This window comes from Cucurbitaria berberidis (assembly GCF_010015615.1).
Source record: "Cucurbitaria berberidis CBS 394.84 unplaced genomic scaffold K460scaffold_6, whole genome shotgun sequence".
In the NCBI taxonomy this organism is placed as follows: Eukaryota; Fungi; Ascomycota; class Dothideomycetes; order Pleosporales; family Cucurbitariaceae; genus Cucurbitaria; species Cucurbitaria berberidis.
The window spans coordinates 241,085-265,128 of NW_024468940.1; the positions used below are offsets into that span (position 1 = coordinate 241,085).

Genomic DNA, 24,044 nt, shown 5'->3' on the forward strand with positions numbered 1-24,044 from the left:
AGCAAAGAGAGAATCTGATGTCAGACGCAAAGCTAGAGAAGTCAACTCGAAGGCTCGACGGCTAGAAGACGAACTCGAAAGCATCAACGAGCGAGCACGAACTTTCGAACACGATCTTACCGAACAGCGTACTACTGCTCAGAAACTACAGGCTAGACTGACGCAAGCAGAAGCAGCGGCGCAGGATGCACGACTTGACCTCGAGCGGGAGAAGAAGGTATGGGAATCCGAGTTACAGCAACGGCTGGAGGACGAGAAGAATAAGTGGAAGCAAGAGCTGCAACCACAAACTCTGCTCGGCGACCCCAACCATCTCCGTGCGGACTCGCCATCAGCCTCACAGCGAAGACACTCGCCCGATCCCCTCGGCATATACAACAGAAGAGCAATGCCTCGCTCTGTATCTGGTGGAATGGACATGCCTCTGTCACCCATGGACCGTATGTTCGAAGAAGCTGCACGGCGGCCCTCTAGCTCTCGCCAGAGATCCACGCCCAAAGTCCGCACGCCAGAGATTGGCACACCACAACGACAAGATTCGATTCCATCGAGTATGTCAAACCTGAATGGTGGAGCCCCGTTCGATACACCATCCATTCATACAATAGACCGTGACGACCCCTTCGACAACGTCTCTTCCCCGCACCGCACCATCAACGACATGATATCCGTATCCACTGTCGGCGCAGGCCCCTCTGTGCAACTCGTCGAGCGCATGAGCGCTGCCGTGCGCCGTTTGGAGTCCGAAAAAGCCACCCACAAAGAAGAGCATTCCCGCCTTACAGCGCAGCGGGACGAAGCGCGCGAAGAGGTTGTAGCGTTGATGCGGGAAGTGGACGAAAAACGAGCGCAGGATCAAAAGGTTGATGATCTGGAGAAGCGGCTGAAGGAGATGGAGGTCAGATACCAGACTACGCTCGAGATGCTAGGCGAGAAGACGGAGAGGGTGGAGGAATTGGAGGGCGATGTTAAGGACTTGAAGAAGATTTATCGGGAGTTGGTGCAGACTATGAAGTAGAATAAGTAGTCGACCCTGGAAGCAGCGGTTCTCCCATGTATTATATACCTATGAACGACCAGACGATACTGAGGCTCAAATTGTTCAACCCCCCAGAATATGAGATCTAATTTATATGTCCTCTATCTGTGGTAGCTGTAGGAAATAACTGTGAGCAAGGGATCACAAGCATTATCATTTATTCATATTATCAACTCGACATATCATTGCCGTATAGATGAGAGAAGCTAAAGAAGATTCTTCGGATCCACAACATTAACCCAGATATTCTCCTTATTCTCACTATACGAAACAACCAACTTGCCTTCGACCAGAATGGCAGTAGGATAGCTGAACATCAACCGCTTTAACTTGCGCGTATCGGGGGCGATAATGGTACTTGCGTTGGTACGAAGCACACCAATGCCCTTGTACGATCTGTCGGATCCCCGTGAAGTAGCAATGGTAAGCGGCTGGCGGTAGCGCTCGGTGTTGTTGCGAGGATTGTGCACGAGGAAGCGATCACCATTCGGCAAGGAGCCAAGGTGCTGCTTGCTACCCACGTCCGGAATGTTCGTTTGGAAGATCTTGTTTCCGTGCTGTTGCTCGATCTTCGGGTACCAGTCTTTGCCTTGACGTGAGTCGGTGTGCTCGACCCATACGGCGGTGCTGATGAGATTCGAGCTCGAAATATCGCGCCAGAATCGCTCCCAGTAGCCTCCATGCTTGTTGCCGAACCAGACTGAGTGCGTGGGTTCTTGTACATCGTGCTTATTGTCGGCGGCGAACATTTTGGTTTGATACAGCCATGTGCCCCAGGCGGGCACCTTTTCTGGCTTTTCCAAGTATGTCTCAATCTGTTTGGCGTGCTTGCAGTACTTCATGCCATATTTTCCGTAGATGGTTTCGTTGAAACGGACTTCCTTTGTCCACTCGTTTTGCTGGGTCCAACAGGGGTCGCCTACAGGCTGTCCTTTCTTGTCGATAACACGAGCGATTCTGCCTGCTGCCTTCGTTCCCTTTGCATCGTCGCCCCAGCAGTAGCGTAAGGTTGTTTGCGATACAGCGTATAAGTGTTTCTTATCGATCGGCACCCAAGCTACAGGATGATGGGCTCGCTGCCAAATGCGGTTGTCGCACCAGTAAGTGTAGTTGGCTGCATGCGTTTGATTTGGTAGAAGAGCATCTGGAAGGATAGAGTAACCCTTGGACCAGGTGAAGCCGCCATCAGTCGAAGTCGACAACCACGCATCCTGGCCGGTAGCGTCTTCGTCGATTGGTGATGTAGAGTACATCAAGAAGACACGCTTGCCGTCATAGTAAAGTTCGGGATGGTGAGCGTAGGTACGGTTCACATCTGTGCCTTTGTATACGAGCACTTCGGCATCGACTTTGAGCTGGGGCCAACCTGCGTAGATAGGATCAGAATAGTTAATGGCTGGTGACACCTGCCAGTAGCTGTCGGGAGAAGGAGGGTCGAGGGCCTGAACCGCGGGCAGCGCCAAAGCGGCCACCACAGCAAGAAGGTACAGATGCATAACGTCCTGCTGATGGAGATGTCACAGGCTAGACATTGGATTCGCATTACTGTCAAGGATGCCTAAGGTTTTGTATCAATTCTCTACCAACATCCACCGGGAGAAACTATCCGAGCCGCCTCTTAGAATCATAACTTGTCATGTCCCCATGGGGCTCGTCTCTGCTCTAATGCCTCAAAGGATTCCAGCAATCGGAACGTTGCCGGGTGCATGCTCGGCCTCAGTAGACGCCCAAGACGTTGTCCGTCGGCTGTCGCTTACGCTAGTCCAGTATGTAGTATAGGGACAGTTATCAGGGCATGGTAAGAAGCCTGATGGAGGACGGGATTGCTTGTAGGATGAAACTAGGATTATCTGGGGTAACTTTGCGGGGTTCATGGGCTGTTAGCGAGGTACAGAGAAATCAATGGATTTCGCCGGCAGGTCCTCCGAAGCTCCATCTTTATTGACCAGTGGTTAAATTAGAACGGCCCAAGCTTTTCATAATATGGGACTGCATTGGTAAGAGGTGTGTTCCTGCATGGAGTTGTTGTCCGGTGGTGGTGTATCAAAGACCTCGATGCACACTTACCTCATCGAACGCTAGTCGCTTACCGCCCGGCAGTATTGGTGCCTCCGCCGGAACATCTATTGCGCTCCTACAAGCGTTCTTACGAAACCGCAGCCCGAAGGCTTGAGATTTATACCATGGAGGAGTACCGAGCTAAATATGCCATCCATGATGCCTGCCGTGAAGGCCAAAGTAAGCTCCCAGCTACAACACAGGCGGCAGCACACCTAACGCTTCGCTTTTAGCATCTAGGGTCGAGTCACTATTATCCGCAAACCCAAAACTAGCGAACCTTCGCGATCCAGATGAGCGACTACCAATCCACTGGGCCGTTTCCTATAACCATCTTCCCATCGTCCAAATCCTCGTACAAACCAAGACCTTCGACCCCGACGTGACCGATGGCTCAGGCTGGACACCGTTAATGATGGCATGCAGTCGCAAAGAAGCCGACCAAATAGTCGACGTACTACTGAGCAAAGATGCAGACGTCAATGCAAAGAACAACAACGGCCAGACCGCCCTCCACTTTTGCGCCTCCAAAGTCAACCTCGACATCGCACGTACACTCCTCGGCCAGAAACCGCCAGCTTCGGCGCGAATAAAAGACAAGAGGGGACAATTGCCATTACACCGGGCGGCAGCAGTGGGCAGCGTGCCTATGATGAAGGCTCTGCTAGACGCGAAGAGCCCCTTGAATGCAACGGATATGGACGGCATGACAGCACTGCATCACGCCATGAGTGAAGGACATGGCGATGCAGCACTGTTGCTGTTGACCATGGGGGCCGAATTTGACAAGAAAGATAAAGATGAACACGTGCCGTTAGACCTGGCTCCAGACGCGAAGACGAGGAAGTTCATTGTGCAAGCGGCAGAAAGAGAGGGCATAGAGTTAGAATAGGGCCAATACGGGAACTAAAGCGAGGGATAGAGTATTGCATTGAAGGAGTTTACATGATACCCAGGATCAAGGCGAAGGTGGAGGGCATCGCGTAGCAATCGAACCTTGTCTGTTTGTCTAAATGTATACGGTGCTAGCATATTACTTTGACGAGCTCCAAGAGGCGATTGTGAAGGATCTGAAATGAAACAGAGAGGAGTTGCTGGTATTATCTTGAATTCGCCTAAGTTTCAGGGCTGCATCTCGCAACAGCATGCGGCCATTATCTTTGGCGAACTGTATTGATGTACGCATCTGAGGAAGAGAAGGGGTCGACCAAGGACGATCAAACAAAAAGGTGCGGCGGATGCAGTGAACTTGATAAAACTTGGTAGTTTATATGCCTATATTTGGACCTATCGCGGGCTGTAGACTCACCCACCCACCAGACGCTGAGAAACATGACACTTGGCCTACACTATCCGGTTGAGCCATCAGAGTTCCCTCTTGTCCCACGAATGATCTTCTGGTATTCCCATCTGCCTTCTCTGGAAGTTCAGTATATGCTCAATGAAGAGCGGCTTAATGCTGAGTACTCCTCCTAAACTCAACGCGATCATGAAAAGTATTCCCAAGCCAACCCCGAAGGCGACGGCATCTTGCTGTCTGCTTACTTTCCTAAACCACGCTTTCGCATCCTCAACGGCAAAGTTTTCGTCGTGCGAGCGCCGAGCGCTCATCATGCCTGGAAGTCCATCGAGCGATCTGTGGTTCATTTGCTTTTGGTAGTCGGCAAGCTCCTGCTTCTCCAACTGCTTTCGTGCCCAGTTTTCAAGCGTGTCTTGAGCTTTGGAGCTGTGAGCTCCATCAGAATCGGGTTCGTGCTCCGCCATGGCAACTGCATCTCCCATACCATCGCTAGGTACTGCGAAACCGCAACTCGTCTGCACCTTCTGTATCCGTAGCACAATAATCGCCCGCGCCCCGGTAATGTCAACTTCATCCCCATTCTCGGTCGCCATCTTCGCTCTCAGCTGTTGATAGTGCGGATCCCACTTCTCGACTACTCGTCCCTTGCAAAACAGTCTAAGGATTTGCGGCTTAGGCCCGGACGAGGAGAACATGATAGTCGCGCGCCCATTCTCGTAGATGTGGGAAATGGTCTCACAACCGCAGCCGGTAGCATCGAGATAGGCGACAGTTTTAGGACTGAGGATGGAGAAAGTCCGGGATGGGTGACCCTTGGGAGATATGTTGATGTGGTCACCTGCCCAAGGAGCGCTCGCGACGTAGAATAGTGACTGGTTGGTAATAAACTCGACGTGGGATTCGTTGAGAGAGGGATAAAATTTGACCATCTTGGGCAGCCAATCTAATGTAGGGAGTGTCCGGTTGTCAAGTGGTGTCGGATGTGTTTGTGAATCCTACGGTTCCAAACTTGGAGAGAATTACTTTCGGTATAACGAGTACGAATCCAGGTAGATTGAGTCCCCGGGCCGGTTGCCACTTTTTCTTTTGGAAACCTTAACCACTCGTAGTCTTCTCGAAGCGGAAATGCAGAGTCGGACGTGCAACAGGTATGTCTCGCAGAATAGAGGGCTAACAATGGAAGCGATGAAGATGTTTGGGGGTATTTATTGGAGCGAGAATGGAGAGCAATCCAATGCGCACGAGTATATGATCGATTGTGGAGTGTGTTACTTTGCTGAGATATTTTGGACAAGGTCGAGAAATGCGCTTACTCATCACGAGCCTAGCTGCTTAGGATCAGATAGATAGATAGAGCAAACAAGTCGGGTTCATGAAATGGTTGATGCTTGGGTATAATGATAGAACCTCACGAGAAGGTCTCTCCAGCTTCGTTGCTACTCTCCGTTCAATAAGGAGCTTGGTATTCAATCATCAAAGTCTAAAGCGTTGAGATCGTGCCGCGTTGCGGCGTTGGACGCGCTAAGTGTTCGCTTACATAACGTAGTTCAGTTTTGATCGAATGACCATCTTTTAGCTATGCGCGAAGCTCTCAATGTACTCAACATAAGCATTTTGAAGGCCAACGAGCCTTCGACCAGGCGCTCGTAACCCTTCCATTCCCAATTGAACCGTTTCGGCTGCAACCGTGTACCGCGTCACGCCTCAGCCTGCGGTTCGGTCCACCGCCGTCCCTCCGCACTCCGCGCAGCATGCCCCGGTAGCGATGCTAGCAATCTGCTCCCGGGCAAGACAGAATCTGGGTACCCGTAGATGCATATCATCTGCCCCTCATGCGACTGCTCTCGCTAGACGCCGCGCACAGTCCGGTCTGCGCGGCGCGTGGGCAGTTGGAACCCCGACTTCGACCTTCTTCTATACGACCGTATTCGCGGCAGGCTTGACCGTCGACGCAAGCGCAAAAGCAGCTAGGAACAGACAATGGGAGGAGGCGTTTGCACACTTGAGGGAGGCGATGGACCACCCGCTACCTAGGGAGAACGTAGAGGGAGATGCGGTGGGTGCGCCGTTTGAGCGTGAGAAACAACCACACGCCTATCATGGTGTGCCACTCGAGGACCTACCCAATGATCTTGACTGGGACTTGATCCATCGAATCGCAGGCATGGAGCTCGTGGATGACCAGGTTTTACGACAACAGGAAGCCGAGTCGCATATTCACGACGTGGTACAAACAGCTTGGAATGACTTACGTTTCGATTCCCGGCTCCCAGGAGCACAATCCCTGGAATGGCCGGAAAATACAGGTCGAGATCTGGTGCGGTATCATCTGCCGCCTCAGTCACTATGGGCGCCGGACATATTACGGTTCACAGCTATGCGACGACGACATACCTGGAAGAAGTTGGCCATGCAAGAGCTTTCAACTGGTGTTTTGATTCACTCTCTGATTAGTCGAATTAATCTCCCGCGATACTTTCAGTCGGCCAGCTCAGGCCTCGATAGAATGTCACCACAGCTCCGAGAAATCGCCTCTTTGAACGAGTCTCTGGCCAAGAAGGCACGCAGAGAGATTTTAGACACCATAGAGAAACTTCACTCAATAGATGTGAATAGCTCAGCCGACGAAATTGTCAGAGCCAAGGTACACGTGAACCAGCCTGGAATTCCAAGCTATTTTCAAGACTCTGATGGCGACTTCTACGAGATCTGCCAGCAGATGAACAGGGGTATCAAGCAACTTCTTGATCAGGTATCCAAAGGCAATGACCGAAAGGAGGCTCTTACGATCGCGAAGATATGTGACAATCTTCTCGTATCTACCGCGTCCCCAGACCTTCAAACTTTCAATCTCCTCATTTCCGGTTTCAAGCGTTTGAACCGCCCAAACCTGGTTGACGATGTCATCGCCGCCTTGTACGTGCACAAAATCCGCCCAAACGAGATAACCTGCCGCGAGATCCTCGGGCACTACATTGCAGAGTTCCGTGCTGACGACTTCTCCCGTTTTGTGGCCAAAATGAGAGGAGTGGGCGATGCGCTCATGCTTGCCGATCCAAATATCAATATCAATGAGGCTGGTCAGGCCCGGCTCGTAAAGATCAGTCCAGACAAAATCTACCAAAAAGTCCACCCAACCCCAATGGTGTTCGGTGCACTTATAGGTGGTGTGATGAAGTTCGCTGGCTTCGACCGGGCTCTCGACATTTACTATGAGATGAAAGCAGATGGCTGGGGGCTTGATGTGCAAGGCCTCACCAGGCTACTTGGAGACTGTATCCGGCGCGCTGACTGGGAAGGCGGCATCTACACCTGGGAAGAAATCGACAACATCAAAACGAAGGCCAAGCCAAGGGATATGGCCAAGGCGTACTATCATATGTTGAGTTTGTGTTCCGTAACTGGCAATACTGTGGCTTTCAACCAAGTGTTGAACGAAGTCGCGAGGGGAGGATTCGATCGAATAAGTATTCTCGACGCTGCTACAAAGACGACACGCTGGGCGCAGAAGAAGAGGGAGTATTTAGCACCGGCCTGGGCGGCGGACAACGTACTCATCGCAGTGTCGGACTATATCCAGGATGCGAGGTCGCCGAAGTCTGGGGCTGAGATGGAGGGAGCCGCTAGTGATGATGAAATGTTTTTGCAACAAACTCCTCTATCTACAAATACCTCTGAAGCAGAAACGATTGAGCAAACCGCTGTTGATCCCAAAGAGGCGTGGGCGTCTTGGGTCGAGCACGAATTCGGAGAGAGGCCGAAGGATCCAGAGTCTTGAGATGAGGAACACTATTTCTACGTCATTTCAGTTCATCTGTATATCATTGTACATGTTAAAGCATTAGACAGGCGTTTGGTATCACGATGAAAGCCGGGTGGAGTCCTGCCTAGTAGTGCGATCGAAAGGGACATGCGTAGCATTTGTACAACACACAAAAGACACAAATAAAAGAATCGAACCCTCTTCATCGCTTCGTGTTCTTACGACTTAAGGAGCTTTGAATTTGTCAGTACTTGGTAGAACTAATGGGTTACACGTCACGTGTGTTTGCACTACCAACAGCACACCTACCCCAGGTTCCGCAAGAGAATAAGGGACGACGACGACGAGGAAGAATGGACGAGAATAGCGTTATCGTACCCGACTCATTGAGTGTCACCGGGTCGTGGTTATGCCAAGCATTTCGTCGTCCTCCGTCATTTATTCAAATTAACCGCACCGCACCACAATCTAAGATGTTGCTTCCTAAACTCCCAACCTCGTCACCGCCTGAATTTCAGGCTCTCATTGACAACGCCAAAAAGCGGCATGAGTACAATGCTAACGGTAACAGACGGTAACCTTGATCGACGTCTCTATCCGTATCTGCTAATGAGGTAGCGTGAAGGTTGAAATGTTGGAAAGAGTCTGGCCATGACGTTGTCGTTTGGATGATTGGGCTTCATTTCGAAAGTTTGCCGATGTCTCGCTTTTAGTTTTCTTTCGCTTGCAGCCATCTTGCTTTCGGGCGCGCTGTAGTGGATTTCTATTTTTGTCAATCGCTTTCATTCTAGCCAGATCGCAGTTGTGCTTCTTCTTCTTCTTCTTCTTCTTCTGTTCTAGATTCTATTGCTTGTTGAGGTCCCCTTGTCTGATAATCAAAGTCTCGTATCTCCTTCAACCACCCATGCAACATCCCCATCTCTCCGCTGGACAGATAGGAAGAGTTGGCCAGCTTTCATTCGACAAATGTTGGTGCTTCCAAATATAGACCCTCGCACTATGGGGCTCATATTAACGGTCGCGTAGCGGCATGGATGTTTGTTCAACCAGAACTCCAGCCCGTGCACTTGTACCTCCATTCACTTCCCCTATCGACGCATGCTGTCGGATCCCAAAACCGCACCAATTTCATTCGCTCGAGTCACGAACTCAAATATTTACCTGCTGTATCTAGTAAAGTCAACCATGAGAAAGGGATTTGAGAATCTAGATTCAGGCCAGGGACTCGATACTCGTCTACCGATTTATTTATTCGTTCGTACGTCTAACGAGGGTCTCCAGATCGAGACCGTAGGTCACCCCAGGATAAGGTGACGGCAGACGACCCGTGTGGAAGTAGATTTTCAGAGAGCTTTGCTCATTGGTACCTACCACCTCGCGAGTCAGAGACTTGCTACATACATCATTAGTCCCATGCTCAGTCGTGATGGGCAGCACTAGGGTTCATCTACGTCAAAGCCGATAGATGCCGGACTCTCATATTGGGGTGGTAGTTGGGCATAACGGCGTTGGGAGGGAACGAACTCGTGCAGTGCCGGAGAGGATCTCCTGTATGAGTTGGCTGTAGCGTGCTCTCGATCGTTTCGACGATCATCTTCACTCTCTTGCCATAGGTACTTGAAAAAGTACTAGATGCCGCAAGCATTGATCTGTGGAAAGCAGCACATAGGCGATCAGAATAGGGCCTTGAAAACCCTTGAAGATCTAGGTTCGAGCGGTAGTGCGCAAGGTAAACATAAAGCTGGAAGGCAAAGGTCGGCGCGACTAACAAGTTGGTCATGCTCCTTTTGTTCCATAAGGTAGCACTCTCTATCGAGGCCATAGGAGTCAACGCGATGTAGCTTGAAATATCAATCGATTGGCCAAATCTCGAATCACTTCTCGTATCTCTCTGATCACCTCACATGAAAACTCTCCCGCGCACCTGCTACCCACTATATACCTTAGCTCAGGGCTGGCTGGTAAATTTTGCGCTACTCCAGAAAAGGGACAGCGGTGCTTTACCCATATTGCGCGACCCGTATCAATGGCCTCGAACACCATCAACTACTTACCGAAATGGGCCAAACTAAAGGTGGCAAGGACTCAATACTTTGGTTCAGATAGTATATGAAGCAAGCCGGCTCTTGCTTGTATGTCCATCACAGCCTTCAACCTTTATATATCTATCCACGATTAGCTTGACCCTGAAATTACCAACCGAACCATACCTACATCCTGATTGATAGCAACCAAAGATATCAACACACCTGGGGATTACAATGCAGTACAGACTAGTATCCTTCCTCGCCGCAGGCGTCCTCGTCGCTGTTAGCAGTGGGTTGCCTATTGCTCAGCCCGAGGTAAGTGAATATATCCCATCTCCTGATTTGAAACTCCCTCGATGGTGCTCACCATGTCTAAGGCACAAACATTCTCCAGCGACAACCCACCAAACACCATCGGTCTTGGGCCGCCTTCGACTGAAGTTACTTGGGGAAAGCGCGATGCTGATTTCGACAAGCCAACGGACACCATCGAGCTAGGCAAGCCAACTACCGAGATTACCTGGGGCAAACGGGACGAGCCTCAGCCTGATAACACCATCGGCCTTGGGCCACCATCAACCGAGGTAACCTGGGGGAAGCGAGGTATCGACTTTGGAAAACCGAAAGACACGATTGGGCTTGGCAAGCCGACGACAGAGATCACATGGGGCAAGCGTGATGAGCCTCAGCCCGCCGACACTATCGAGATTGGGCAACCCTCCACTGAGATCACCTGGAGCAAGAAGCGAGGTATCGTGTTTGGAGAGCCGAAGGACACGCCTACGTTGGGCAAACCGACCAGCGAGACGACCTGGGGTAAACGCGACATCGAATTCGGAAATCCAAAGGATACGATCGGACTTGGAAAACCAACGACAGAAATCACGTGGGGAAAGCGTGACATCGACTTTGGCAAGCCCAAGGACACATTCACTCTGGGCAAGCCTACGACCGAGACGACATGGAGCAAGCGTGATCCAGACGTAGAATTTGGCAAGCCCAAGGATACTTTTACGCTTGGAAAGCCGACTACTGAAGTTACTTGGAATTAGAAGAGGTTCTTGAGATTGTTTCCTTTGGTGATTCTTGACCCGGCGTTTCGAAGAGCGGAGGTTTGATCATCCCTTAGTCATTGTTGGATCAGGTTAATGTTCTTGGACTGTGTAAGGTATTGGGAAGATAGAACTACTGTCGTTACACCGTGTAATCGTGGCAGAAAATTCGATATTCGGAAGGCTTGACTGGTTTCTTGCCTGTTTAGTTAGTCAAATATATACTATCCTCGACAGCATTCACGACTGGGAGATCGCGTCGCGCAGTTGAAGTGAATGCGAATAGTGTGAGGTCCTGGACGACGCTGACAACCCGATTCTGAGCGAAGACATGTGGAACTCTACGCGAACCCTCCGAGACTATGTACTGTTAGCCACAGACAAGCCCAGTTATTGAGTGAAGTAGGTGACGTCATATTTGCGCCCACAGGCTATTGAGATTGTTGGAGGTGTATTTCTCGAGACTCTCACATGCCAAAAGCTGCGCTTTCGGTGCTTTCATACACTCGAAAATAGGGCCAGATTTCGCTGGTGAGGTCTAGGCGCGTCGGACCTCCCACTGAACGCCCGTTATGCTAACTTCCTCGCCAGACTTCTCGTCGTAATCGAACCACTCGTCCTCGCACAAGTCGATGCCGGAAAACTTGGTAACGGTCTCTGCTCCTTTGGCAAGAAACTCTCCCTGCAGACAAGTCAGCGCCCAAGGTCCCTCCAACCGTGAAAGGGTGCACCCACCTCGGCCTTGAACTCGGTGAACTCTAATCCTCTACAATCAAACTCTAGGATATTCACCGTCTTGGGTGGATCGGTCCGTTCGTATGTCGCGGGTGCGGCTTTGATGTTCGCCGAGTGCTCTCTCTATTTACGAGTCAATGAAAGCGCTGCAGACGCAAAAAGGTAGGGCAGAGAGACCTTACAGTTCTTGCACTTCCAGACAAAGTTGGCCTCGCCTCTGCTGCCGCTCATGTCATTCTGCTCGAAGCGACTTATTGAGACGAAGTTAGGGTGTGTCTCGCGACATGATGTACATTGGACTTTGAATGTGTAGTAAAACGGCGCGTCTTCGGTATCGTGGGGACGGAGGTCTGTTACTCTGCGCCTAGTCAGTTTTCCGGGATCTCATGAAGAGAAGTATGGATCAGGAACGTATGACGTACCCATTGAGCTCTGCTTTCAATGCCAGTGCGAGCACCATATTTTAACTGTAATTATGAGAATCGACAGCAAGTGAGCTGCAAGAGCTCTAAAATGATTACAGTGATGCTCGCCCCGCCCCCGCGGTGAGGTCATTAGCCAATCGGCGGCCCGGCGCTACCTTTCGCCGACTTGTTTCTTGAGAGGTAAGAACGACCGAGTACACCCTAGCTGCCTGCACCGTTACCACCGTCAACGCTGTACATTGCACAGTCTTGAAACCTCGAGATACGGTCGCAAACATGGCTGTAAGATATTCCTACCTCCCGTCTCCTCCGCGCAAAGCTAACATAATCCTAGGCCGTCGCACCTTTCAATCCCCGTCCTCTTCTCCAGAGCTTGTACGTCACATAGAGCTTCCCTCTCTCACTCGTCCTCTGCAGCCAATTACCTGCTAACGTCCGCCAGAGTCGATAAAGATATCGTCGTCCGGTTAAAGTGGGGCGAAACCGAATACAAGGGCAGACTCGTGTCCGTCGACCTTTACATGAACATACAACTCTCGAATACGGAAGAATTTGTCAACGGCGTGAGCTCGGGCACACTTGGACAGGTTTTGATACGATGCAACAACGTCTTGTGGATCGGGAAGGCCGAGGAGGTGGAACCGAAGGCTACCAAGGATTCTGCCATGAGCGGTTGAAGTGCGCCAGGTACAGAGCCTGAGCCTACGACACGCCATATGAACGGCGTCCAAAAGACTATTATGGTGCCAACATTTGAGGCCTACAGGGACTCGAGATAGCGAGCATGGCACTTGACGCGCGACCCGGGAGACAGCCGCACTTTCGCCGCAACAGTTATTCGGATATACCACGAGGACATGAGGCGCAGATATGGATTTGGTTTAAAAGTCTGCGATACTATAGCCTCGAGAATCAAGCGATCAAAACTATTCAATCTCCTCCACCACTACTCTTTTTCTTTGCTTTCCCTCCAAATCAGGCTTTACATCCAGCCCTCTCATGCTCCCCTCTAGCCCAAGATCAAGTCCCGGTCGCAACCCCTCTTCCCTCATCTTGTACAGCTTCTTTAATCTCAGCGTCTCCAGCCCCTCCACCACATTCGCTGCATGATCTTTTACGAGCGCATCTACATCGTCATCTCTGACCCATTTGACCACCCTTTCAACCTCTACTTGTTGCTTGATGCTCAGCCCCACAGGGATATTTTCGCCATCCTCGAGCGCTGCATCAAGACCGCGCAGTAGGCCCATGATGACGAGCACCGCAGCGCGCCGCAGAATTCCTTTCGCCTCGGGTGTCTCCACACTGAGGATCAACAGGACGATTTGCAACACTGCATCAACAGTAGGCTGGCTAAGCAGGCCTAATTGGTTTTCAAGGATAGTGGAAAGTACGCTCAATGCAGAAGTACGAATCCGCACATCTTCCTCAATTCCTGTATCTTTCCATCCTTGCACAATATTTGACAGTGCATTTCGCTCCGCCTGCTCATTTGGGTCTTCAATTTCAGATTCAAGTAAGTTTGGTATGGGACCGCCCCATGCTGCTTCGGCCTCATCTTGTAAATTTTGCTCTGCCTCTGCAAGTTGGGTGCGCGTTGATAATGTCCTTGTGCGCTGGCCACGGCGGCTTGCAAGCGATAGACAAGCCTCAACGATTTGTTTTAGACACCTGTATCGAAGAGCAGCATCGTTGTGCGAGTCCATAAACCAGTGCTCAAGGATGATGTTATTCAAAACTTCCCCGACTCGTAACCGGAAGTCGAGAGCATTCTGTAAGTCTCTCTCTTGCTCTTCTGTTTGCTTGCCTCTAGCGAGCTTCAAAGATTGCTCGTCAATGTCTATGAACGCATCCGTTAGTATCCTGGTCACGGGATTTGGAGCGCGGATCGCCAGGTCGACTAAAACGGGTATTGCTGCTGTATGGACATACGACTCTGGATCGGCGAGTGAAGCTGACATAATCATGTGTGTCGATGACGGTACATCGATTACAGGGAAAGCGGCGGGGTTTTGTACGAGTTTTCGCAGAGTGTTGAGTGCCCAGGTACGATTTGGGGGCTCTGAGGACGTGAGGTCTGAGAGGACGGTCTTCAGTGTTGCTCGATGTTCGGAGAGAGGGTCCGTCGCGGTCGCAGGCGTTGATGAGGATGATGTAGAAGGACTAATGAGGGCAAGAAGGTTGGTCGCAGAGTTGGTAAGCAAAGATGAAATGGGAAGTCGATCGTGCGGCTGCGAAATGTATACAAGGGACGGTACAACCTGGTCGAACGTCGTTGTCACAACAGGCGTTTTCTTGAAGTGAGGCGAAGCTACCAAGGTAGTGATAATACTTAGCGCAAAAGATACCAGGTCTTCATCCGCAGTATGTCCCTCGTCACTTTCCCTTCCTAAAACATCTCGTCCTTGTTTGTTGACGATGCTACCTAGCATCGCTCGACTTGGTTTATCGGGCTTCACTAACTCCCCCGCCCTGACTTGGTGTTCTTCAACAAAATTTTGGACAAGCTGCCCCATCAGCTCAATAATGTGCTGGGGACTCCGAGCAAAATGATCTTTGAACTTTGTAGCCAAGGCCTCGGACAGCTTCGCATCCGTTAGGGCAGTAAGAGGGTCACTCTCTGATTCATTGGTCAACGTCGTCCCTGGGATTTGCTTTGGCGACAACCATCGCTTCGTTACTTGCAAAAATATCGAACTAACGACGTCGACAGAGATATTCGTGTCTGTCAGGAGAGATACAAGGACATTAACCCGAGAATCCAAATGTTCTATTCGTGACAGGATTTCGTCCATCTCTGTCGTACCGTGAAGGTCTTTGCCCCGCCGACGTATCTCGATGCCACCCTGAGATCCCGGTCCAAATATCCAAAATACATCACCATCCCAGAAGAGGTTTGAGGTAATGTTGTCGACCTGTTTCACGTCGCAAGCAATTGCCATATATCGGGTCAGGATGATTTGCGCCAGCCGTGCCCACTCTTTATCCAACGACGGTCTCGCTTTAGCATGGTTCAACAGTGCCCAGAGCGGAAGTAGAAGAGGGCCCACAAGTCGCCGCAAGAGGCCAGCATGCGAGTATGACGAAGCGATGACAGAGAGCCGCTTTAGTGCCAGCTTAAGATCCTGTTCGTGTACAATGACCTGCTTCTCTGAGCTCATTCGAGATTTCGCCTTGTCGAGGTCCTTCGGGTAGATCGACTGTAGTAGTGGTAGAGCAAATAAACCCCATCCCACAGTTCCTGGCGCACCAGTGGTTTTCTTACTCAGAATCCCGCCAGCAATGACCTGGCCGGCTGCTCTACTCAGCTCCCTTCCCTCTGTACCGTCTAACAGGGCCAGCAGCTGGGGAGCGAGTTTACGTAACCAATCGTCCTGACTAACCTCAGCGGGTGGCAGTACTAGCAAACGGGACGCTTGTGTGACTGCTTCCAGCGGTATTGGGATTTGCGACTGCGGGCCAGAGGCGGCTTCAGGCACATGCCCATTCTTGGAGAGGTACGAGAGTGAGAGAAACTCGATCGTATGACGAACTCCCTGTTGGCGAAGGGGAACCAATGCTAGTTCTTTGGAGATAGTTGGCTTCAGCCACGTTGGCAGAGACTGCTGAAGGAACGTAGTCAGGATTGGGAGAAGCCGAGAGGTCGGTGTTTCGGAAACGGCCTTCTCGTAGATGGAATTAAATCTAGTTTGTATCTCTTGATTTGAGGCGGGAGAGAATGATAACTCTGCAAGTGCCGAAAGGATATCTGGGAAGATTCGCTGGGAGAGAAGAGGCTGAACGCCAGAACCTCGCTGCTCCAAGATGGGTATCAATGTTTGTACGACTCTGGAGAGGAACCCTGCATCCCTGCTAGACGGTACAGTGGTCAAAACTGTAAGGACGGATCTCGGACGCTGACTGAATACGACGCCAGGAGAGAGGTTAGGCAAAATGCCAAGCAGAGTGATTAGATCAAGAAGGCCATATGCAACGCCAGCGAGGGACGCATCGTACGGAGCGTCGGGATCCGCGGCCAGGTCAGCGTTATTGATGGCCTGAAGATGCGAAAGAGCTTGATCTACGAGTTGGTCGGCATCGAGAGCACTGGGGCTACTTTTTGGGTCCTTGTCTACAAACGGTCCTATAAAGTTTGCGGCGGCATCAACAGCATCTTCGACGGCTCCCATTTCGACTAAGCGGGTCGTCAGAGTTGATGGGTGGGTGGTGACAGCTGTGGCGAAGACTGTAGAAAAAGGGCAGAGGGAGGAATTGTGCTTAGTAAAAATCAGCACGTGCCAACGCGTCCCCAACGCGGAAGCAACGCGTCCATTGCTCTTTCCTCACTCAACAACAACCACTTCGACGGCCCATCACCACATCCCTTTTGTATTCCTACAAGCCACTACTGCTCTTCGCGTACAGCTAGATCAGATTCACGACCTCGCACTCATCATTGACAACGTCTGACCATGTCGACACCAGCGGGACGGTCGCGCAACGCTCTCCTTCGACACCGGTTTCTTCTCTCGCTTGTTTACAAGCTCTGCCGCATGCCACTTTCCCCACAGTTGCCGATGTCTGTCTTCTTCGGAATGCGGTTCGTCCGCGCCTCGCGTACTTGCACAATCGACACACACCCGAGCCTCTTAGCATGGTCTCAATGGGTTGTTTGTATGCTGTTTTGTGCGCCTTGATGGAAACATCCGGGTTGTGCGTGAGGAGGGCAGGCTCGGATCTTAACCCTAATCTTCTTCTGGTATTCACCTTGCCTTATGCGCAATGAATAGCTTCGCGGTCATGTCGCCGACCTTCCGATTAGCGCCGAATGCCTGGCGACTCGCTTCAAGTGGGTTGCTTCGCAGATGGTGGCAAAAGGGAGACTCGAGGTACGGGAGCGAGAGCTCAAATTGAGGTGTCATGTGCCTGTCGGGGCGTTATAGTTCTCACCCGAGAACCACGTCGACATCCTCATCTGTGCAACAGACTCTGGCCATTATGGATAGCTTCAAGACGGAACACTCTGGCGCAATGGGGAGAACTCTGAAGAGATGTGCCGGTCACCTCGATCGAGGATCGACTTTAGGATTCTTTTCCGCCAAAGCATCGATCACTCGTCTGTGGAAGTCGCACAGGAGTCGCAAAGCTGGGTGCCAACATCAACCATGTTTCCTTTTTGACGTCTTGAGTGCACGGATGGGCAGAAGAAGAGCGCGGTCTTGATCTTGATCGAGCCACTCACACAGACATACCAGCTTGTTTGGCTTCGGCCGGCGCGAGATCCACTCGCCGGAATGGCGAAAGCCAGCGAGGTCTCGATGCGTCTCAGGTTGGTATCGTCACAATTGGCAGGCCGCCACGCTCCAGATCCGAGTTCCTGAAGTTCACTCAAGGCAGTCTATGGGAGTTACGTGTGATTGGACCTAGTACGCGTCGCTAGCACCGTGCGATGACTGATTCGAGCAAGCTCATTGCCTATGGCGAGTAAGATTCCTGTGTACATCTCCCACAAGGATGAGAATCCTACTCAGATTTCCAACCTCACCGCTAGATACGCCATCAACAAGCCTGTGTCACGATTTCATCACTAGACACTAGTCACATCTTTGTGATATCCGGCCAGTCGCGTCAATCGTCGACATGTACGTCCAGCGTATATATGTATCGGCGAGCGTCTACCCCTTCTGATCGAGCAGTCTCTGTGGCTGTTACGACCACCAATGCGGTTTTTGAGGATGTCCTTTGTCCGCATCAGAACGCCCTCCACACCGAACCCGTGTTGGAGAGGAATCAAAGACAAGTCTCAAGAAGTCATGCTACTACATTCGGAGAGAATCTTCTTGGCTTATTCACCAAGATGAAAGTGTCACCGAGAGAACGTTGCACGACCGTTGTGCCGACACGACTAGGGCATTGTCAATTTTGAGCCTTGGCACACGAAGACGATGGTCTTGTTGTGGTGAAGAGCAACGTGTAGTATCGGAAACAGAAGAGCGGCTTCTTCAAAAACATCGTTGCTTTCGCAGATCTCATTTCTAGCTGCGTAGATCGACTTTCTTGGGAAAGGCTACTTTTCGAGGTCACTAAGCGAAAGGTGTGGTGATCAACACAGCAATCTCGATCAAATCTCGGTTACCACAACGGAATGCTTGTTGCAGGTGACTTCCGAGATGGGACCTCTCAAGAGTGAGGCTCAAGGCCTAGACCTGTCCGTCAACGTGGTCCGCAACGAGCATTCTGGGTTTCCTGTTATCTGTTCAAGTCTGCTTGTTGGTACTATGCTACCCTTTTCCGCAAAGTCCTCTTCGCCCGACCCGGGGAAGCTACTTTCAACGTATTTCTCGATTTGAATGTTTTGCAAGGTCATTGATGTCGATGCGGGAGCTGGTGGTGATAGGCCTTTCGTGCGGGTTGTTTGTATTGCCGTCCTTCGGGGTGGCCCCATCTTTTTGCATAAGTGCTCCGTATCTGAACAGCAAATGCTAAGCTAACCGAGTCAGGTGGAAATAACTCCCGAAGTCTCTCCTGAGCGCTCGTATTCGTACCTGCCCACGTGTCAGCAGACAACAGAAGCGAGCTCTTCCGCATTCAGCCTATGCAACAACATCGCAGACTGCGTCGGCAAGAAAGCGAACCACCACGCAAGCATGATTATTTTGGTCTAGGTTTACACTACCTTTCGCGCCCCGCATGTACGTACGAATTGGTTGAAATACCGCGTGAATTAGTCAGAGCTACAGGCCTTCAATGCTTGGCATTTAGCAAAAAGGTTTTGTATTGACTCGAGCTTGTTCCTTAGAAGACTTAGGTTCACAAATCAGGTTGACTCGAGTCTGTTCCTCGGAAGACGTTGCTAGTGCTGGAATAAGTTGTACGCGACCACTTGGGAAGGAATGAAGCTAACGCACAAGGTGTGTCTCATTATTTTTGCGCCGCAAGGGTATGACATCGTTACCGCTCATAGACTTCGCGATCGGTAAATCCTGGTTAAGTTCAAGGCATTATCCGGGCTTGTGATCTTGCTGGCAGTACAGACATAGCGCTTGTCATTAGTGGTATAGTGAAAGGCTATGCCTAGTCAATACTCTGCCTAGTCAACACTGCCACTAACACGGAGTACTTTTAGAACGGTCCTTCGCGCAGTCACAGTTATCCAGTCATTCCTTGCTTACTCGTACTGCCTCGTAGCCTATTCTCAGGATGTCTCGGCGAATGCACACCGACGTCACTCCCAGACGTGTTGGAAGACCATCTTGTATAAAGGGTGCTCAGGATAGCTATCTAGCCATCAGACAAGCTTGGTCGCTCTCCTCGAGCTCAACATGTTAGACCTTTTACTCTTCTTTTTTCTCGCCCTTATTCTACCACATTCGGCACATGCGAGCACCTGCTCGTCAGTCGAGGCGCTAGGGTCCATTGAAGTTACCTATTCCTTGAACCTAGCATACATCCAAGAGCAGACTCAATACTGGTCAACATCTTGCTCTGCTCTTCGCCCTTCATGTATCCTTTTCCCAAAAACCGTAGAAGAGGTCTCGACCATTGTCAAGATACTTGCGAACAGTTCTGAGCCCTTCGCCGTCAAGTCCGGTGGTCATAACCCAAACAATGGATGGAGCAGTGTCGCTGGCGGGCCTCTCATTGCGATGGAACGTTTTGATCAGGCCAATCTAGATCGCAGCACCGGCGTTGTTGACGTTGGCCCTGGTAACCGACTCGATGGTATTTCAGCGAAGTTACAGGGTACTGGGTGGACGTTCGTGGGTGGGCGAATTGGCAATACGGGAGTCGGCGGCCTCGTCCTTGGTGGAGGGCTCAGTTACATGTCGACTCAATATGGATGGGCTGCTTCTTCGGTTCTGGAGTATGAGATCGTTTTTGCCAATGGCACGATCGGGCACATTAACGGCGAAAACCATCCAAACATCTTCAGGGCGCTCAAAGGAGGTGGCAACAACTTCGGCATTGTTACGAACTATAAGCTACAGGCACATCGGCAAGGCAACATCTGGGGCGGAAATCTGGTGTACCTACGCACGCCTGAGAAAGATAAACAACTCCTCCAGGCAGTACGCGACTGGACCGAATACAACGAGGACGAGAAGGCTGCTGTCATAGTTACTGCCGAGCGTGCGAATATCAACGTTGTCGACTCTTGGATCATTTTTCTGTTCTACGATGGTCCTTCGCCTCCGCCCGGGCTCTTTAAGAATTTTACAGATGCCAACCCGCTACTAGATACAACGAGGACTCAAACCTACGCCGATCTTATGGCTACGAGCAACTGGGTTGTCATCAAGGGCTCTGTCGTAGACATTGCAACTGAAACGATACCACTACCATCCGCTGAAAACCAGGTCAAAGTCATGGAGGGATTGCACAACCACTGGCGCAATATATCCAGCACCACGTTGCTCGTACCTGGTATTGTGGCATCCATCGCCTGGCAGCCTTTCCCTAAAAAGATTGCACAGAAGGCGAGGGAACTCAGCCCGGATCTAATTGACGCCGACGCTGATGTTGACCGCATCATCATCGAAATGAACTACGCATTCATCCCGCAGTCGGAATACGAGCCAATGGCAAACACGATGGAGGCTACATACTCAGGTGTGAGGAACAGGGTGACGGCGTGGCAGGCGGACGGCACGCTTCCGCAAGCATACTTACCAATCTTTATGAACTACGGATTCTACCGCCAGGATTATTTTGGAAGACTGCGACCCGAGAGTCGAGCGCTGGCAAAAAGAGTGTCGGAGCAGGTTGATCCGGCGGGGCTTTTCAAGTCCCGTACTGGCGGTTGGAAGCCTTGAGAACCTGGCGCATGGTGAAGATTGGTAAATTGAAGCTAGGATGTTGAAATTGGCTAAATGAGTTTGGGTAGTATCGAGGTCAGCCCTAGGGTGGTTCTGTCAGCGTTTACATGAGGACTAACGGAAAAAAGCCACATGCAGAATGACTTGGCTATTGCTTTTGGTTACCGTGTCTTTCTTCCAATTGTGTGACGAGACTTTATAATAATAAAAAATCTGCCGGGGCTGCATATCCTGTCAAGTGATGTCCATTTTTAGTTTTCTTGCTCTTGCCAAAACTCCACCTCTACATCTAGCCTTCCGTAGGGGCCCAAGCGGCTTGCTTACGTCACCTGACGCTTCCAACAAGAGCCCACCTCGACTCTTCTTCCTTCGCCGCAATCTTTTCTCAACGTGCATCTTTTAGCTCCAGCTAATTGACAGCCCAAAGTTCCATGCCGTTGGCTCACGCCGTCTACATCCGCATCTTCTTCCAATCTCTTCAAGACCTCGCTCTCAGTCGCCTTTATATGCGCCGATGCTGTGCCGCAAGTTGTGAAAGTATCGATACTTCCGCCCACGTCACCAGCTCTAGCGACCTAAGCGCGCTGTACATGCACTGAAGCTAGAGATTCTCTATATTCAGATTTACTTTGCTGCCACATTCTCTCTTCTCTGGCTCGCCTTACCATTCCAATCGGAGCTTTGCGCGCGTGTACACCTTCAACCAAAGACTGAGAGGCCTGTGCCCACGGATCCCTAGCATCAAGTAATTCAATCACTCTTCTTACAAGCAAACAGCGTCTCAGAGACTCATTCTCGGTGAGCGCCTGTGGCCCATGAGATTGGGATAGTGTAACTCTTCTTGATACGCTCACACAGTCACTATCAATCAGTCTCGTACAAAGTCCATACGCGGATTATGCCATTTTTGTTTTCTGTTACATCAATGGGCATGAATTTCTGGAAGGGCAAGCATGCGATATCCTTCACCTCATCTAGAACTCTTTCAATACTCTGTCGGGGTAAGAACCACCTGTTAGCGATTCGAATTATTAATCAAACTGTTATAGGCGAGAGAATCAGTCGCGATCAGCTTTTCAAATACACGAATGGACGCTTCTTAGTTAGGGAGAAGGAATCATGCGACCAAAGGTATCTGAAATTTGACTTAGACAAGCTCTGTGCTGTAGCCGCCTCTGCTGGTATTAGCCAGTCGCCTATCCGTCTAATTAACAAAATAGAAGGAGGCTTTAGTAAGGCATTACTTATGAGCAAAGAAGATGGGACAGAGGTTGTTGCTAAACTTCCTTTGCCTAATGCTGGCCCCCCTAAGTACCTAACAGCATCTGAAGCAGCTGTACTGCAATACTGTGCGTTCTACATGTTTACTATAGAGAGCTTGTGACTGATCAATGCGCTAATAGTGCATGATTACACCACAATTCCGGTCCCCAAAGTCCTGGCGTGGAACGCCGACTCTTCGAATCCAGTCGGTGCCGAATACATAATAATGGAGAAGGCTGTCGGCTGTCAACTGGTCAAGAAATGGGGAGAGATGGAAGATTTGAGTCATTTTGAATTCATCAAAAACCTATGCAAGGTTGAAGCTGATCTCGCGGCGATTGCTTTCCCCGCGAATGGAAGCCTCTACCTCCGTGAGTCAATGGGGGCCGGCGACAAGTACAAACCTCTCGCGCCCGAGATGGATCCCTGTGGCCTGTTTTGTGTCGGGCCTTCTTGCGAGAAGTCATGGTTCGGCAAGTACGAAGCGGAATCTGTTCAGGCCCGCTTTGACCGAGGCCCATGTGAGTAATACTGAACCAACTCTTTTTTCAGACTGATAATGATACCTTATTAGGGCCCACTCTACCTGCTTTTGGCGTTGCGCTTGCCGAACGTGAGATTGCACGTATCGAAGAGAATCCCAGAGTTGTGCCCTACGGGCCACCACGAGGCTCTACTGAGGAACAGCTTGCCGTCTTAAACATGGCTAAAGAGGTCTTCTTTAAGATGGACGCGAAGACTCTTCCTGGACGCTTGCCATGGCCGACCTTATGGCATACCGACCTACACATGGGAAACATCTATGTATCTGATGAAGAGCCTACCCAAATCACCTCACTCATTGATTGGCAATCTATCGTCGTCTCGCCATTGTTTTACCAAGTTCGCTTCCCCGAATTCATAAGCATTGGTGAGGACTATGAGCTTGGGTACGAGATACCGACACTCCCAGAGAACATCGACGAAATGGACGACGACGATCAAGCGATTGTCAGGTTCAGGCACAAACAAACGATGATGGGCAAGGCTTACGAGGCTGCCAGCGGTTTTAAGAACAAGAATGTCTTCAAAGCTATACGTCTACCTCCCCTTTTCCGACAACTCTTCCTCCGTTGCGGAGAAGCGTGGGAGGAGGGTGTTGTACCTCTTCGTGTTTGCCTGATTGCAATAGCCGACGTATGGAGTGAAGCTGGGTTTTCCGGCGACTGCCCATGCAATTTCAGCGAGGATGAGATCCAAAAGTACCAGCAGGAATTTCGAGAATACCGGGACTACCACAAGATCTATGAGCTTGCCCGGGAATATCTGGGTACCGATGCCGACGGCTGGATTGCCCCTAATGATAACTTTGAGGAGAAGCAGCAGCGGAACAAGGAATTACTTGAAATTTGCATAGCTCATTCTGCAGAGTATGGCAAATCCGCTGAGGAGATGCGCAAGATTTGGCCGTACCAATAAGGGTTGGACGATTCTCTTTGTTCGTTGCAGAAGTTCAAAAGTCCATCGATGGTAAAAATGTGAAAGTGCTTTTGGAAAATCTCGATTCATGACTGGAAGAGACTTCACATAGAATGTTAAGACATCTCT

General features: G+C 50.6%; 10 protein-coding genes across 10 annotated transcripts; 6 read left to right on the plus strand and 4 right to left on the minus strand.

Annotated features, from left to right (window-relative positions):
• Positions 1-1,131: 1,131 nt before the first annotated feature.
• K460DRAFT_190971 (uncharacterized protein) lies at positions 1,132-2,622 on the minus strand. Its single transcript, XM_040927121.1, has one exon. It carries the CDS (start codon positions 2,533-2,535, stop codon positions 1,246-1,248), a length of 1,290 nt encoding a protein of 429 aa, XP_040783250.1. The 5' UTR covers positions 2,536-2,622; the 3' UTR covers positions 1,132-1,245.
• Positions 2,623-3,303: 681 nt separating this feature from the next.
• K460DRAFT_190969 (ankyrin) lies at positions 3,304-4,225 on the plus strand. Its single transcript, XM_040927120.1, has one exon. It carries the CDS (start codon positions 3,510-3,512, stop codon positions 3,987-3,989), a length of 480 nt encoding a protein of 159 aa, XP_040783251.1. The 5' UTR covers positions 3,304-3,509; the 3' UTR covers positions 3,990-4,225.
• Positions 4,226-4,462: 237 nt separating this feature from the next.
• On the minus strand, positions 4,463-5,326 carry K460DRAFT_359269 (uncharacterized protein; the record flags this gene model as incomplete). The annotated part of the gene is made up of 1 exon (XM_040932186.1): positions 4,463-5,326. One exon carries the CDS (start codon positions 5,324-5,326, stop codon positions 4,463-4,465), a length of 864 nt encoding a protein of 287 aa, XP_040783252.1.
• Positions 5,327-5,948: 622 nt separating this feature from the next.
• Positions 5,949-8,175, plus strand: K460DRAFT_346840 (uncharacterized protein; the record flags this gene model as incomplete). The annotated part of the gene is made up of 2 exons (XM_040931321.1): positions 5,949-6,438; positions 6,478-8,175. The coding sequence occupies exons 1-2, from the start codon at positions 6,163-6,165 to the stop codon at positions 8,173-8,175; spliced, it is 1,974 nt and encodes a 657-aa protein (XP_040783253.1). The 5' UTR covers positions 5,949-6,162.
• A 2,234-nt stretch (positions 8,176-10,409) lies between these two features.
• Positions 10,410-11,152, plus strand: K460DRAFT_321045 (uncharacterized protein; the record flags this gene model as incomplete). The annotated part of the gene is made up of 2 exons (XM_040930464.1): positions 10,410-10,502; positions 10,643-11,152. Coding segments are annotated over exons 1-2 (591 nt in total), but the record flags the coding sequence as incomplete, so codon positions are not given.
• Positions 11,153-11,777: 625 nt separating this feature from the next.
• K460DRAFT_410106 (DUF866-domain-containing protein) lies at positions 11,778-12,434 on the minus strand (the record flags this gene model as incomplete). The annotated part of the gene is made up of 4 exons (XM_040937332.1): positions 11,778-11,921; positions 11,975-12,097; positions 12,152-12,332; positions 12,397-12,434. The coding sequence occupies 4 exons, from the start codon at positions 12,432-12,434 to the stop codon at positions 11,778-11,780; spliced, it is 486 nt and encodes a 161-aa protein (XP_040783255.1).
• A 241-nt stretch (positions 12,435-12,675) lies between these two features.
• Positions 12,676-13,076, plus strand: K460DRAFT_380490 (small nuclear ribonucleoprotein F; the record flags this gene model as incomplete). The annotated part of the gene is made up of 3 exons (XM_040935264.1): positions 12,676-12,681; positions 12,734-12,774; positions 12,842-13,076. The coding sequence occupies 3 exons, from the start codon at positions 12,676-12,678 to the stop codon at positions 13,074-13,076; spliced, it is 282 nt and encodes a 93-aa protein (XP_040783256.1).
• On the minus strand, positions 12,849-16,606 carry K460DRAFT_389276 (uncharacterized protein). The gene has a single exon (XM_040935734.1). It carries the CDS (start codon positions 16,566-16,568, stop codon positions 13,326-13,328), a length of 3,243 nt encoding a protein of 1,080 aa, XP_040783257.1. The 5' UTR covers positions 16,569-16,606; the 3' UTR covers positions 12,849-13,325.
• A 3,094-nt stretch (positions 16,607-19,700) lies between these two features.
• K460DRAFT_410109 (FAD-binding domain-containing protein) lies at positions 19,701-21,191 on the plus strand (the record flags this gene model as incomplete). The annotated part of the gene is made up of 1 exon (XM_040937333.1): positions 19,701-21,191. The coding sequence occupies one exon, from the start codon at positions 19,701-19,703 to the stop codon at positions 21,189-21,191; it is 1,491 nt and encodes a 496-aa protein (XP_040783258.1).
• Positions 21,192-22,125: 934 nt separating this feature from the next.
• Positions 22,126-23,915, plus strand: K460DRAFT_294934 (uncharacterized protein; the record flags this gene model as incomplete). Its single annotated transcript, XM_040929522.1, has 3 exons — positions 22,126-22,543; positions 22,598-22,978; positions 23,032-23,915. 3 exons carry the CDS (start codon positions 22,126-22,128, stop codon positions 23,913-23,915), a joined length of 1,683 nt encoding a protein of 560 aa, XP_040783259.1.
• Between the last annotated feature and the right edge of the window lie 129 nt (positions 23,916-24,044).

What these genes read in the sequence shown, in the direction of transcription:
- K460DRAFT_190971 (XM_040927121.1), bottom strand. Translation starts at nt 2,535, where the DNA reads ATGCATCTGTACCTTCTTGCTGTGGTGGCCGCTTTGGCGCTGCCCGCG.
- K460DRAFT_190969 (XM_040927120.1), top strand. Translation starts at nt 3,510, where the DNA reads ATGATGGCATGCAGTCGCAAAGAAGCCGACCAAATAGTCGACGTACTA.
- K460DRAFT_389276 (XM_040935734.1), bottom strand. Translation starts at nt 16,568, where the DNA reads ATGGGAGCCGTCGAAGATGCTGTTGATGCCGCCGCAAACTTTATAGGA.